Source organism: Castor canadensis, chromosome 8, assembly GCF_047511655.1.
Source record: "Castor canadensis chromosome 8, mCasCan1.hap1v2, whole genome shotgun sequence".
Taxonomy (NCBI): Eukaryota; Metazoa; Chordata; class Mammalia; order Rodentia; family Castoridae; genus Castor; species Castor canadensis.
The window spans coordinates 63,729,479-63,745,195 of NC_133393.1; the positions used below are offsets into that span (position 1 = coordinate 63,729,479).

Genomic DNA, 15,717 nt, shown 5'->3' on the forward strand with positions numbered 1-15,717 from the left:
TGCGCGGAAGGCGCCGCGGAAGCATAGACTAATAGCCGCCGCTCGCGGAAGACTTGGCGGGCAGCTGGGTGGGGTGGGCGCACCTGGCTATGGCGCGCGGAGCGGGCGCCCTGGGGTAGGGCGTCTCGGCCGCCCTGGCAGCCATGGAGCTCGCGTGGCTACTGGTCCTGGCCGTGCTGGCGTCGGAACGCCGGGAGGCCGGCGGAGCCGAGACCTACGGGAACGCCAGCAAGAGTAAGCCATCCGGAGTCGCTTTTGCTTTTCGTGCGAGGCCAGGCGGCGGCCCGGCACCCGCCTGGCGGGGTGCGCGCGGGTGGTGAGCTCAGAACCGGTGCCTTGGACCCGAGGCCTTCCCGCAGCGGAAAGTCAGCTTGCCAAGGAGGCCTTCCTGCCCGCTTCCTCGGTTACGCCGGGGAAACGGGAAGAGATAAGTGATTTCCCTCTTCCCCCCAAGACACACTCTTTTATCTCCCACAGAGAGCAGCCATGTTGTTCTTTCATACATTAAAACGGGAACGGCCGTTTGCTTGCCAGTGGCCTGCCTCAGCTTCCGTACAGCCTAAAGCTTTGGGAAGAACCAAGGCTCTAAGACTGATGACCTTCTGAACTGCAGCGGGGTTTTACATTCCAAAATCTAGAGGCTGTTCAATTCTGAAGTTCGAGAGAAAAAAATTCCTAGGTCATGTGCTCCGAGAAAGGGTTTTAGCAACAGCTCCCAGCTTGTTAATAGGAAATGTACAAAGCACTAATTGTGCTGCCTCGTAACATGTGTTCCGTAACCTCCGTTTTGAGTTTGAGACAACCTGCACTCCTAAAACAATATTTTCTGAAAAATGTGATTGCGTGCTTACCTCTTAAAAGGCCCTGTGCATACCGACCCCTAGGATGTTTTTAGAAGAACTTAGACCAAAGCTGAAAAGGGCAATTCTGCCCCCTCCCCCGCCAAGAAAAACCTGACTGGGACAGGGCACTAACATTCAGTGTGACCTGCACGTGCCAGGTGCGCTTCCAATGCAGTGGTCTTTAATCTTCACAGCCCATGAAATAATGATTAGCCTCTTCAGCAGAGGTTGAATCTGAGACCCAAAACACTCATTATGGATGTAAGCAGCTAGTAGGGGCACAGGATTTGTATCTGGGAGTGTCTCCCTGCAAATTTCATGACCCTTCCATGCCAACAAAACCTTCTTTCAATAAGAGTATCTTGCAGAATATAGTGCTTTACCTTGGATTTTTCTGTGTGTACTCATGTCATCTGTCAAAGTATCCTTACCAGGAAAGGTAGGAGAGATACTTTTCTCCATATTAACAGGTGAAGTTGAGGGTTGATCCAGCATAGCCCTGAGTGAGGAGAGTTGAGATCCAGACATTTTTAATTCTAGTTTGGTGCTAGAAAATTTTACACAAAATTGAGAAATATGTAATAATTTGAGAAATTAATATTTGTAGACACTGTCACTTCTTTGATTACAGCACTGATACTTCCTCAACAATGTTATCTTTTCCTCTTGCATTAGTATTGTTTTGTGCAGGAGAGAGACAATATGTGGGATCCTAACTGACAAGCGATTAAAAAAAGCAACTGATACTCTACATCTCTCAGATAAAAATTTGTAGAAATTAAAGACTTAGTTCAAGACTTGCATGATTCTCTTGTAAAGTGACTGGGTTGCTGCTAAGGATTGTGATAATGATATGAACTGAAGGATCTGAGCAAGCTGTAATTTAGGAGAGCTGGTCATCCTTAGCAGGAGGGCTAACTTGCACAACTTGAGTAGTGGCTAGAATGCTAAATGATCCCGTTCCTGGAATGTCTGTCTCTCTTTCTCTCCCTCCTCCTACCACTAACTAGTGCTTCCCCCACTACCTTTAGTGGTGCCTTGTGCATGCTAGGCAAGTGCTCTACCACTGAGCTTGCCCCTTGCTCCACTGTCATCCTGTGGAAGTCTCTGTCATAGGTTAGTGCCTATGATGTGCCAGATGTTTCTGTGAATCCCTTGTATTGGTTACTCACCTTCCCATTAGTTTATTTGTAAGGCCAAATTGAGAATTCCTATTTGTTTTTTCCTGTGTTTTAACATAAGTAGATGAGTCCTGAAATAATGGAAAGTTAATGATACTTTATTGTGTAGGATTGGATGGTGTGAAAACATTTTCCCCATTTGTTTGGTACTTTCAGGCAGTGAACTGATGCATGTAGCATAGCTACCTCCATCTTACCATGAGAGAACAGAGGCCCAGAAGGAATAAACTACTTACCTGCCTGAGGTAACACAGTTCAGCTACCATCCAACAAACCCTTATTGTGTGCCCACTAGGTAACTGGTACTATGCCAGGCACCAGAATGTGAAATATGACAAAGACCTACACAGCCAGGAGGGAAACCACAAGTGCTTTGGTTAAAATGTAATCTTCTGTGAAAATTGTGAAATGACTGTTGGACTGCCAAAGTATTTTCACACACTCAATAGGTTAATGATAACTAAGAATAGGAGAAAATACAGTTCTTCTCTTATCCATCAAACATTGTATTTGGAGCTCTGAAACTTAACTGGGCGTTAGAATCATCTGGAGAACTTTTAAAAAGGTATACTGGTAAAGAGAACTAGAAATTGAAATTTAAAAGAAAAAGTAAATTTACAAGAGCACCAAGAAACACTAAATATTCAGGGATAATTATATTGGGATAGGTAGAAACCTTGACAGAGAAAACTATATAATGTTCTTGAGATAAATCAAGAAGCTAAATAAATAGAAGAATATCTCAAATGCATAGATTATGAAATTTTATGTTTGAATTATAGATGGAGTACAATCAGATTACCAGCGGGCTTGTAAAAATGGATGTTGATTAATTAAATGGAATTTTATTGGGTATCCTACATGTAAATGGAAATGACAAGGACTGAAAATAGTCAAGACGGTTTTGAAGAGGAAGAACAAATTTGGGGCAGGAATGAAGACAGAGTAATGTTGATGTTAGGAAGAGGGATAAACCAGTGGAATCAGTGGAGCATCTAGGAACTAACACTCTTTACTTAGTGAGAGCTGGAACTGCAGAGCAGTAGAGAGAGGGAGGCATTTTTAATGAAGGTTATTATTTCAAATAGCTATATGTGGAAAAAGTGAACCTTGACCTCTGTCTCACACTACATGAAAATTCAATGTCATGTCAGGTTGCTTTGAGAAAGGTAAAACTGACTTCTAGAAGCTAACATGGGGAATGTGTCTTTGTGATCTTGGAATATGTTGGGAGAGATTTCTTCAAAAATGACAAAAACTAATCATAAAGGAAAAGCTTGAGAAATTGGATTACATTTAAAATTAAAACTTACGTCAGGCATGGTAGTGCACACTTACAGTCTCACTTACTCAGGAGGGTGAGCTAGGAGGATTGCTGATAATTCTACTCATATGTTCTACTCAACAGAAATGTGTATATACTTGGCCGGGTGTGGTGGCTCATGCCTGTAATCTTAGCTACTCAGGAGTGAGATCAGGAGAATCACAGTTCAAAGCCAGCCTGGGCAAATAGTTTGCGAGACCCTGTCTCAAAAATACCCGTCACAAAAAGGGTTGGTGGAGTGGCTTAGGTGAAGGGCCTGAGTTCAAGCCCAGTACCTCAAAAAAAAAAAAAAAAAAGCATATATACTCACACCAAAAGACATTTCCAAGTCAGGTGCAGGTGGCTTTTGCCTGTAATCCTAGCTACTCAGGAGGCTTGTCGTTGAAAGTCAGCCTGAGCAAATAGTTTGCGAGACCCTATCTCAAAAACAAAACAAAACAAAATCACAAAAAAGAGCTTGTGGAGTGGTTCATAGTATAGGCCCTGACCACAGTACTGCAAGAAAAAAAGTACAAAATGTTTGTAGTTATTTATAATAATTCGCAATTAGAAATAATCCAAATGTTTATTAACAGTACATAACACATTGTGGTATATTCAGTTCATGAACCATGCCACAATGAATTAATGGTTTCTTATGATAGCTGGAATGAATCTTACAAATAAAATGTTGACTTTTTAAAAAGCCAGATACAGAAGGATTCATGCTGTTAAATTCCACTTAAATTCCCCAAACTAACACTGTGTACTTGTAATTACAGCTACTCAGGAGGCAGAGATTGGGTTTGAGGGCAGCATAGGCAAAAAGTTAGTGAGACCATCTCAACCAACAAGCCAGGCATGGTGGCATCTGCCTGTGGTTCCAGTTTTTTGGGAGACATAGGTAGGAGCTGGCCTGGGGCAAAAACGTGAAACCCTACATAAGAAATACCTGAAGTGAAAAAGATGGCTCAAGTAGTAGAGTGCTTGCAGCACAAGGCTGAGTTCAAACCCCAATACTAGGAAGAAAAATCCCCAAACTAAATTTCTAGTTTCAAACATAGGATCATGGTTCCCTCTAGGAAGGAAGGAAGATGTGGTGCATGTCAGAGGCTCGGGGGTGCTAGAATGTTGTTTGTTGACAGGCGATGGTTTTGTGGGTATGTAGGCTTTGTGTTCTTCCCTGGATCTTATTTTAGTGAAAACTTGTTTTTAAGTTGGCGCCATCCCCACCCCAGGGGTTTTGATGTAACTGCTCTGGAGAGAACCCTTGGCAGCAGTAGTGAAAACTACTTATTGAGTCAAGTGAGTCAAAACCTGACTTACTGAGTCAGGTTTTAAATGTTATGTTCAGTGTCCCTCTTTTTATTACTTGTCTTCTGCCTGGTTCCTTCTATAGGCAAATGAGGGGCAGGGCAGGGCGGGGTGCGGGTGTGTGTGGTGTCAGAAAGGCATCATCTTCCTGCTGCATTTTGGAAATCCAGGCAGTAAGTTCTAACTGTCCTTGAAGTGCCAGGTATACTTATTTCCGTCCTTCCCTCCTTCCCTCCCTCTCTTTGTGGTTTTTTGAGCTCAGGACCTTGTGCTTGGTAGGCAGGTGCTCTACCACTTGAGCCATGCCTCCAGTCCTTTTTCCTTCAGGTTATTTTTCAGACAGGGTTTTGCTGGTTGGCCTGGGGCTGCTGTCCTACTTATTCTTTCTGCTAGGATTACAAGTATGACCATTATGCCTGACTTGCTTGTTGAGATTGATGGGGGGTGGGTCTCAACTTTTTGCCTAGACTGGTCTCCAACTGTGGTCCTTCTGATCTCTGCCTCCTGAGTAGCTGGGTTTACAAGTATGAGCCACTATGTCTGGAACAGGTGTGCTTCTTAAAGAAGTCAAAATTAGAAACTAGCTTATTTTTTTGGTCCTGATCAGTAGGTATTCTCACATTGGCTGTTTGTTTTCACTTCTGAGTTTCTTAGATTCGAATAAACCCTCAGGTGCAGTTTAACCATTTACCATCAGAGGTCATCTGTCATTCCATTGCAGCAAAAACGTTAAGCAGCTTGGATTGCCCGACCTTCATGCTTTCTAGAACACTCTTCCACAAAAACAAGAACAATTTTATTTTTAAATTTTTTTCATGCTGGAATAACAACCTCTATGTTCACCAACAGGAGGTCAATAGAATAATTATGGTGCATGCACAGAAGGAAATAGTAAGTAGTTTTAAAAATAGTAGAACTGTAAGTATCAATTTATTATTTTTTTCTGTGCTGGGGTTTGAACCCAGGGCCTCATATGTCCTGGGGAAACACTCTTATCACTGAACCCCAGCCCTACTCCCTGAATTACCAATGTAGATATAGAAAGATATCTAAGACCTCTTAAATGGGCCATGTCAATCATTTATATCTTTCTTCTTTCATAAACATGGGAATATGCATGCTGATATCTGTGTAAGTCCCAAAAGATCGAGAGCTGGCCCTCCAAGTCTACAGGCTCTAAATCTTGCAGATGCAATCAACTGTGGGTTGAAAATACTTAGAAAAAGTTGCATTGGTACTGAACATGTAGACTTTTGTTCTTGTCATTCCTGCCTGAGTAGTACAGTGTGACAATTATTCACATAGCATTTACATTGTGTTAGGTTAGGAAGCAGTCCATACCAGATGACCTAAAGTACCGAGGAGGATGTGTACAGGTGTTATGCAAATACTGCAAACATTTTATGTAAGGGACTTGAGCATGTGCATTTTGGGTCATGGACTCTTATTCCCTGTAGACACTGAGGGATTGTAAAGGTACTTAAAACTGCTTTTGCTGACAAGCACTGACTCCTTACTTGGGCCCATAAATTAACTAAAACCAGGAGAAAAATTTGACTTCTCTGCCTCCATTTTTCTGTCTCTGCTGTGGGCCATTCACTTGCAGTCACCCTGGAATCCAGGGAGGACAGGATTCCTGTCCTGTCCTGATGATGACGTGTTTACAAGCCTGAATGGAGGAAACTGCCTCCAAGGAAGGGAACAGCAGAGACCCCAGGACAGACTACCCACCGGGCAACAATGACTTTCTTGTCCTCACCAGATTTCTCCCCTGAAGTGATGACAGGAATAATAACTCCAGAATCCCTCCCAAACCTGGATTGAGATAATGAACAACCAGCTCACACTGTGACTTGGGACAGTTTATGCAGACCTCTCACCCCCTGTCCTAATTTTTTTTCTATTTAAGCCTAAAGCTCATGTCTGTACCCAGAAGATGGCTGAAGATGGACTGAGTGCTTACTCTGCCTCTTCTTTGGCTGCCCAAGCCATGTAATAAACCTCCTTTCTCTGCCTTCACCATGCCTCTTTATTTGACATATAGGGGCAAGTGGCCAGACCTGGGATGTAGAACCCCTGCAGTTTGGGTCTGGACCTAAAACTCTGATTCCAGAATGACTATACTAAAGTGGTAACAGTGTCCTTGCTGGACAGAACAGAATAAACTCTGTCTATATTTTGTACCTTTTAAATAAGATTTATGTATTATCTAGAAAAATATTACTATTTTAAGTGGAAGCAACGAGTATAGAGAGTGTCCCCATTTGTTTAGTGTGTCCCTATATACTTTTTTTAATTTAAAAAGCGATTGAACCCAGACACTTTTTTTACAAATTTAAACTGTAGAGTCAAGGTAGACCTTGTGCTTTGAGTACCATCAAGGATGGAAGCTTTTTATAAATCAAATAGTTTCTTTCTGATAAGGGCATCTCATGATTACCATAGAAATTTGACAAAGAACACATGTAAAGAAAAGAAAAATCACTTGACATATACTCCCAAGGACACCTGCTTGTCTTGTCAAATCACCAGTTTTTTAATAATATATTTTAATTTCCATGGTCCCATGTTTCTTTACTTTCTAAAGTTTTAATATTTATGAGTGGTGGTCATCCTTACCCCTGCATGACAGGTTAAAGGAGAGTTTACCACAAACATCCAGTGGTGGCTTCAGTCTCTTCTGTGGCTTTCAAAGGCTGTGTTCTAGATTAAGGTCCATGTGATGGGAGATACATTTAAGGTTTATAAAAACATTTTCTGAGATTAATGGGACAGCAAATCTTAAGTGATAAAGACAGAAGTCTTGGATAACCTTTATGATCATGCCCAACAGCCAGAATGACTTTCACAGGTACGTCATGAATATTTGCCAAATGGGAAATTAGAGAAAGGGGAAAATCCAAAAGCGAAACTAGAAAAGTCAGGGCAGCAAATGAGCTGAGAGCTCTGGACAGTGAAAGGATGGAGGTCTAATTCTAGGACAATAGACTGATGATGACCAGAATGAGGATTTTAAAGACTGGAAGATGGATGATAGATAGGCTCCAAATTAAAGTACAATATATGAAACATTTTTAGTGCCATTTTACTGAGGTCCATTTAGTTTTACATATAGTTTGGTTTCCTAATAAAATAACCATGATGATAGGAAGACCTGGAAAATGTAAAAATATTTTATGTTTGTATTTGTTAAAAAAAATGTATTTTCCAGACCTACCTCAGCCATTCCCTAACGTTTTACCTCTGGAGTTTCCAGCTGGAGTTTGGTCTATATAAAATGCAAAATGTCTTTCTGGTTTTATAAACAGGAGAAAACATGCTTCTTCTGTCATTGCTACAGCTACTAAAATTTTCTCTGGACTTTTAGAAATAAAGTCATGACTACAAATAACCTTTTTGCTATCATCAATTTTTTTAAAAAAATCATTAATTTTGGTATGGTGGCACATACCTGTAATCTCTCCTCCACTCAGGAGGCTGGGGCTAGAGGATCTTGAGTTTGAGGCCAACCTGTTCTGCATAGCAAGTTCAAGGCCAACATGGGCTACATAGCAAAAGCCTGCCTCAGAAACAAAAAGCCTCACCCTTAGACAACAACCCCCACTGAATATCAATTTAAAAAACACTAAGTTATAAAGGTAATAAACATCGCAGAGTTTGAGGAAAATTTGCAGAGATTATTTTTCTGTTCTTAGTACCCTTTGTATGAACTGTTTGGAGTTCCTTCCATAGTTTGATCATTTCCCATAGTGGTGGGTTTTTTTTTTGTTGTTTGTTTGTTTTGTTTTTTTGATACAGAGTTTTGCCCAGGCTGACCTCAAAAATCTCAATCCTGCCTCTGCCTCCTGAATGCTGGAATTACAGGTGTGTACCATCACACTTGCCTTTGTTTTGTTTTTAACTGTTCTGATGAAGTATTGGAATTTAAGGGAAAAAATGCTGAAAAGTAGCCTTCTTAGGAAATGGTATGTAAGAATATGTTATTTAATATCTGGAGTGTTTTCTTTTACCGCCCACTGACTCTAATTTCCTTCTAAAATAAAACATGATAGTTCCATTTCTGGGACTCAGGTGACTTATGATCTTTTCCTCATCAACTCCTTTTCATATATATTGAATTTAATTTTTTTTTCCTCTTTTAGTTCTGACCCTTCAGGACTGTTTATGTAATACTTGGGAACTCTTCTGTTATTTATGCAGAGATAATATTGACTAGAGGCTAGGGGGTGAGGTGGGAATCCAGGGCTGCACACAAGTAAAAGCAACCTAATTGAGTAAATTGAGAATTAGATTGGAAAAAGAGAGAACTGGCATGTAACTTGGGATAAAGATGCTTAGATCACCATAGACAAGTCAGTTAAACACAACCAGACAGGGTGGGGAGTATAACTTGCCTAGCATGCAGAAGGCCCTGGGTTCCATCCCCAGGAGTGCAAAACCCCAAACCAAACCCATAAGCAGACAATTGAGGCAAGTGGACAGATGGGAGAGGCCTTAGAGGAGGTATTGGAAAACTATCCTGTGGTAACTTTCTTTTGTATGGATTCTGAGCTTGATTCTTATTCAAGCAAGCATATAGCTCTCTTTTCCAGAATGCTGAGGGTTCACAATTACATGCCAAGTCCTGGTGTGGACAATCAACAAATATTTTTACCAGTGTTGATACCTGCTTTTGCAAGTTAGGTAATAATCCCCTTTTGACAGATGAGGAAATTGAGGTTTAGGGCAATTAAGTGAAATCACACTGCTGCAAAATCTGGGATAAATTGAATTGCATCTCTTCAAGTTGTGATGACTTAGGAATTCACTCAGTAATACTAGTTTTGGATTCTAATAGATTCATGTTGCCTTCAGAGGATTGCTTATCCTTAAATGCAAGGGACTCTGTTCCAAAGAAAATTGTTCTTCTCTTACCAGATGGGAAAAATTTCTGGGCTCTTCAGCACTTTGAGTATTGTTCACATCTTTTAAAATGCCCATCATCCATTTCAGTTCTCAGTGCCACTGATTACCAGCTGAATGACCTTGGGAGGGGCTACTCCACCCTTTGATTTTGGTACTGGGAATTGAATCCAGGGCCTTGTTCGTGCCAAGCATGTTCCATATCATCAAGCTATACCCCCAGCCCCTGTTTCACCTAAGCTTTGTTGTCTTCATTAGTGAGATAGAGGCAACAATAATATTTACCTCAAGGAGATTTTCTGAGAGTTAAATTAGCACTCTACATTTGTTCATGAACTTGTTTTGATTTCTACAAATTGACATTAGATGTATAGTATTGTAATGAAATGTTTTTCCCATTGTAGGTTTTCTTGAATTTTCTGTGGGGAAATTTAGATACTTCAAGCTCAACAGGTCCTTTCCAGAGGAGGCCGTTTTGCATCATATTTCAAGCAATGTGACTTTTCTTATTTTCCAAATACATTCACAGTATCAGAATACAACAGTTTCATTTTCTAGGGTAAGTACAAAGAATTATTTCAGTAAAAGCCATTTTTGATCCTTAATGATTTTTACCTGAGAATACATTTTAATGTGCTCCCATTGTTGTTTAGGCACTTAGTATTATAGTTTACTAAGAGCCCCTATGACCAACTTTATTCTTAGGAGTCTTTCATGCAAACAAAGGAGTTGTAACAGTTCATCTGAACTGCCTGGTACTCTACTTCCAACAGAATTAAACAATCTATTATAGATGGCATCACTAACCCTCCTCAGCTCTGGAAAATTTAAAATGCCTTGGGTTAACTTCAGCTGTTATCTATATTTAACCTATTTATATTTAGCTAATATGAGTCTTAGCTTAATGAGTGAATTTCACCACGTATGAAGTTATGCTTTCAAGCGATTTATTGTAAGGCTATCTTAATGATATTCTGGAATTAGTTAAACAAAGCTGTCTTAACCTAACTCATACATGGTTTTATAGGCATTAGTTATATTCTTTTTCCTATTAAGTATTTTGTATTTTCTTGCCTTCCTGTCCCTACCACGAAGGTTATTTATTTACTTGTTTATTTTAAAATACTACTTCCAATTTTGACCATGAAATTTTAAAAAATTTATGTGTGGGTGGTGGAGGCAGTGTGGGGCAAAGTATTTAATAGACCAGAAATGGGAAGTTCAGTCAAGGAAAAAGAGAAAGGAGTATTGTGTTAATTATAAGACGTATCAGTGCTTGTAACCCATACATTGACTTTTACCACAGTTCTTTGCTGCTGGCACAGAAAGGAAATCATGTTAAATTTCATAACTTTCTTAGAAAGGAAGCATGCTAATTCCTCAAGGGATATTGTTTAGTCTGGCACTACATTCAAAAGAAAACTCCATTCAGGGTTTTTTTTTTTTTAGTGTGTGTGTGTGTGTGTGTGTGTGTGTGTGTGTGTGTGATATTGAGGTTTGAACTCAGGGCCTTGCACTTGCTAGGAAGGCCCTCTACCACCTGAGCCACACCTCCAGTTCTTTTTTGCTTTATTTTTCAGATAGAATCTTGTACTTTTTGTTCAGGGTGGTCTTTGACCATGATCATCCTTCTTTTGACTCCCACGTAGCTGAGATTATGGGTATATACCACCGTGTCTGTACTGTTTGTTGCCCAAGCCAGCCTTTGAACCTTGATACTCCTGATCTCTGCTTCCTGAGTAACTGGGAAAAACCTACTGATGTTTTTATATAGGAGAAATGGTAAGTGACAAATAAATGATTTCCTTTCTTCTGTTTTAAGTTAGCTCTATTGAAAAATATTTTTAATTGACAAATAATACAATTTCCTTCTTAATAGTTGTAAAGACAGTTCTTTTTAGTTGCAAGTTAAACATATTTTAGTTAATACAAATAAAAACATAATTATAGGCTGGACATGGTGGTACATGCCTGTAATCTCAGCTATTCAGGAGGCAGAAGCAGAAGGATCTTGAGTTTGAGACTAGTGAGACCTTATCTCAAAAAACAAAACAAACAAACAAAAAAGGGCTGAGGACATAGCTCAAGCAGTTGTCCAGCAAGTGTGAGGCCCTGGGTTCAATCACCAGTATTGCAAAAAAAAAATTATACATATCTGTGGGATACTGTATGATGTTTCTATATATGTATACTTCATATAATGTTTAAGTGAAGTTAAACATATCTCCTCAAACATTGATCTTTTCTTCATGGTAAAAATAATTCAAACTCCAAGCTTTTTGAGAACAGTACCTTACTGTTTTCTGTAGTCACTCTTCTGTACAATAGCACACCAGAGCTTTTTTATTGCTGTCCATGACCAAGTATTCAATGATAAACTTCTTCCCATCCCTCCCTTGCCATCTTCTCTGGAGCCTGTAGTAACCACTTTTGTACTGTCAACTTTATTGAGGTTAACTTTTTTATATTCCACACATGAATGAGATTACAGTACTTATCTTTCTGTGCCTAACTTCTTTCACTTAACATAATGACCTCTAGTTCAATCTGTATTGTCATGAGTGACAGGATTTCATTGACAGCAACAACTTTCATGTGAGAGGATGTGGGGAAAAGCATTTATATTTATTGAATGCCTACTATGCACTAGGCAAATGGTTCTTGAGGCTAGAGACTGCTCAAGTCCAGGGACTCTCAGGCAAAGTATGTAATTTAATGGGTATATGTGTGTGTGTGTGTGTGTGTGTAAAGTCTCATGGGGGGTTTTGGAAACTCAGTGGAACTTCTGGTCCCTGGTTAGAAACCCCTGTGTTTGGTTTTCCATGTAGTTAATTCTCGTAGTAGTTCAACAAAGTGGTTGTAATGCCTGTATATACATCTTAGGAAACAAAGCTTGGATAAACAGATGTTAGCACAGCTAGTATCTGACAACAGACACCTGGATGAACACAGTGTTGGGCCTTGATTTCCATGCAGAAAGGATCTTAGTTATCCTTAAATATAATACTTTCCATTTCTCGGTCTGCTTTTAGTTCCATCATACACAGTACTGAGGGAATGATGACCAGAACTGCACGTGGCTCTAGAAGTGAGTGGTCTATGTGGAAAGAATAGTTTCTGTTTCTTCTGCACTTCCTGATGAAGTGTGGCACTTACTGGTTATAATTATGGGTTGTCATGGCAGTTGGTTTTCTGACACCATTGACTTTATAGTTAACCAATTAATGTTTGAGTCACTCCCTTACACTTGTGAAAGTGAAAAACATCTATCTGTTTTTTTTTTAATTCCCTTTCTGAGCTTTAAGAAAACATTCTGAATCTGTTGTTTCTTAGCATTTTATTCAGAAGCTTTCCAAACAGATGGAAGTTGGGGGGGCATACAAGAAGGTGGGAGAAAAAACTAGGAAGAGCACTAGGATCTTTTTTCACTATCTTGAACATGTCTTGATGTTCTTGGTGATGGCTTACAGGTATCTATATGTATCAAAACATCAAAATAATATACTTTATGTGTAGTTTATACTATGTTTATAACTTGGTTAAAAAACTTTCCACAAATTGTGAACTCCTCAGTGTAGGTCTCATGTTTTTTATCTTGGTAGCATCAATACTTGTCATAGTAAATCTTAATTCAAGTGAATTAAAATGCTTGTGAAATCCACTGTGGAGTTCCTGATTGAAGATCATTGTTTTGGACTGGGTGTGTCCCCCTCTCCCAAATTTATATGTTGAAATTCTAACCCCCAGTATCTTGGTATTAGAAAGTGGGACCTGTGGGAGGTTTTAGGTCATCAGGGCAAAGCCTTTATGAATGGGGCTGCACCCTTATACAGGAGGCCCAAGAAAACTCCCTCTCCCTTTTGCATGTGAGGATGCAACTAGAAGTTGGTAGTCTGCAACCTGGAAGAGGGGCATTACCTCAGCTTGACTATGGTGGCACTCTCATCCCAGACTTTCAGCCTCCAGAACTGTAAGAAAAGAATTTCTGTTGTTTGTAAACCACCCATCTGGGATATTTTGTTACAGCAGCCCAAACTGATTAAAACAATTGTATGTTTTAAAGAGTTCTCCAAGTGTAGGTGTGGGCATGTGAGCGTAGAGATGAAAATAATTCTTCCTTTAGGAAAAGGTCCCCCTCCCCCATTTATTTTGAGAAGATTAGAAAAGGGTGTGCATACTAGATCAACTCTGTTATTTATTATGCTTTGCACAATATCCTGTTCATGATAATTTTTTTCCTAATTGCAGACTCTCCTTCCCAATACCTCAGGAACAGGCAATGACAGAGGACTGGTTTTCATTCTTAGACCAGAGCAGAGTATGTGTACTTGGTACTTGGAGACTGTAGATGCAGAGCCTGTCCAAAATGTGGCCATTCCACTCTCTTACTCAGAAAGAGGTAACCTTTCTGTCCCTGCTAGTCTATAGATAAGCAATATGTTTGTGAAAATTTAAGGAAAAGTGTCCTATTAGGATTGTTTATTGCAAGTGCAGTTTATTTAACCAGAAATGTTTTATCAGTAAGGAAGCCAGGGAATTAGCGTGATGATTGAAAGCTCAGGTAGTGACTAGAATACATTTATTTAGTAAGAAAACATTTAAGGAGCCTTTGGGAAAAGCAGAAACACAGACATTAACAGTTAAGCATTTCTTCTAGGCAAAGGAAGTAGTAAGCTCAGTGTCCTAAAGAAAGATGGAGTGTTTACCAATGTAAGTCAAGTAGCCAAAACTTACCAAGTGTTTAATTAAATACCCAATACTATTCCTGTAAATGGTCTTGGATTCTTTTATTTTTAGTCTTTTATACATGCACAAAGACTGGTTCTGTAATGATGATGAAAACATCTTTTCTTCTTTCAAAAAGAGGCCCAGGAAAAGTGGATACACCTTCCTTTGCTACCCGTGAAGTTCCTTTTCTCTTTGGCAGTGATTTTTTTTTTTTAAACCTCTTTTCATAGGGTTTCAAGTGTTTTGGGGGTCATAGACTGTAACTCTTTGATAAAACTCCAAAGAAAATGCACAAACTCAATATTTGTTATAAAATTTCAGGGTGCTTATATAGTACCTGAAAATCTTTTTGTACTTCAGCTTACATCTCTATCTTTTCTGGCATTTTTAATTCTAGAGCAGAGATTCGCAAACCACAGGCACTACGCCAAATCCAGTTTGCCACCTATGTTAGTGCATTAAATTTTATCGAAACACAGCCTTGACCATTTGTTTACATGTTGCCTGTGTCTGCTTTTGTGTCACAAAGTCAGGGTTGAGTAGTTGCCATCGGAACCCTCAGACCCAAAAGCCGAAAATACTTGCTGTCTGGTCTTTTACAGGAAGATTTGCTGTCTCCTGCTCTAGGGCCCTTCACCTGGCTGACTTTACCTCTTTAACCTCAGCTCCTGGGACAATGTAAAAGTGGAAGCTCTATGTTAATATTTAACTTCTAGTGGGACGTTCTTCTTAATGTTCAGTCTTTTTGGAGCATAGTAAGAATTTGTGGTTTAGTAACTTTCCTGTTCTTCACCCAGATCCTATCCCTGGAGGCTGTAATTTGGAGTTTGATTTAGATATTGATCCCAACCTTTACTTGGACTATAATTTCTTTGAAACAACAATAAAATTTGCCCCAGCAAACCTAGGCTACTCAAGGTATGACTATCTCCCATCTCCTAAAACTGCTTTTAGGACATTCGTGCATGTTGTGTAGATTCAGCAAACTCTCTTAAATTCATAATTTTTCTGTAGCAAAATTGTATTTATTTTTTTGGGAATTGTGCAATTTAAACCTCATTACTAATATTTGAGTTGTCATTTGTTGTTAACATCCCATATCTTCTCCCCCTTCTTATGAATTCTAATTTAAGAACTGTATGTGAGCCTATTAGGGGCTCAGAAGTGCTTCTTGGTTTTAATTGTGCATTTTAAATATAGAAAGCAATCTATAGTCCTGAAACATCCTTATGTGTTATAAGAATTTAATATTTTGAAAACTAAAACTCTGCCTCAGTCTATTTTAATAGCAGTGATAACATTGAGTAACACTGAGATGCTCCCTATGCATCACTCACAGTGCTGAATGCTGTGTGTTCTTTGTCCTTTAATCCTAATAATTTTATGAAGATGGGGCAATTGCTCTTATGTTACAGAGCATTTTTCTAAGGGTTATTGAGGTTAAGTG

General features: G+C 39.5%; 1 protein-coding gene across 6 annotated transcripts in view; it reads left to right on the plus strand.

Moving 5' to 3' along the window:
- The first annotated feature begins 2 nt into the window (after positions 1 to 2).
- Tm7sf3 (transmembrane 7 superfamily member 3) overlaps positions 3 to 15,717 on the plus strand; it is a 38,214-nt gene continuing 22,499 nt past the window's right edge. Inside the window, exons 1-5 of one of the 6 annotated variants that reach the window (XM_074083065.1) lie at positions 80 to 234; positions 2,180 to 2,268; positions 9,947 to 10,101; positions 13,791 to 13,941; positions 15,068 to 15,188. In XM_074083065.1, the coding sequence (XP_073939166.1) occupies positions 13,863 to 13,941; positions 15,068 to 15,188 (200 nt within the window). In that variant the 5' untranslated portion in view covers positions 80 to 234; positions 2,180 to 2,268; positions 9,947 to 10,101; positions 13,791 to 13,862. Of the gene's footprint in view, positions 235 to 2,179; positions 2,269 to 4,751; positions 8,505 to 9,946; positions 10,102 to 11,186; positions 11,325 to 12,574; positions 12,631 to 13,790; positions 13,942 to 15,067; positions 15,189 to 15,717 lie in introns of those variants that run through there. The other 5 variants (XM_074083064.1, XM_020156799.2, XM_074083066.1 and 2 more) reach the window with 5 other exon arrangements.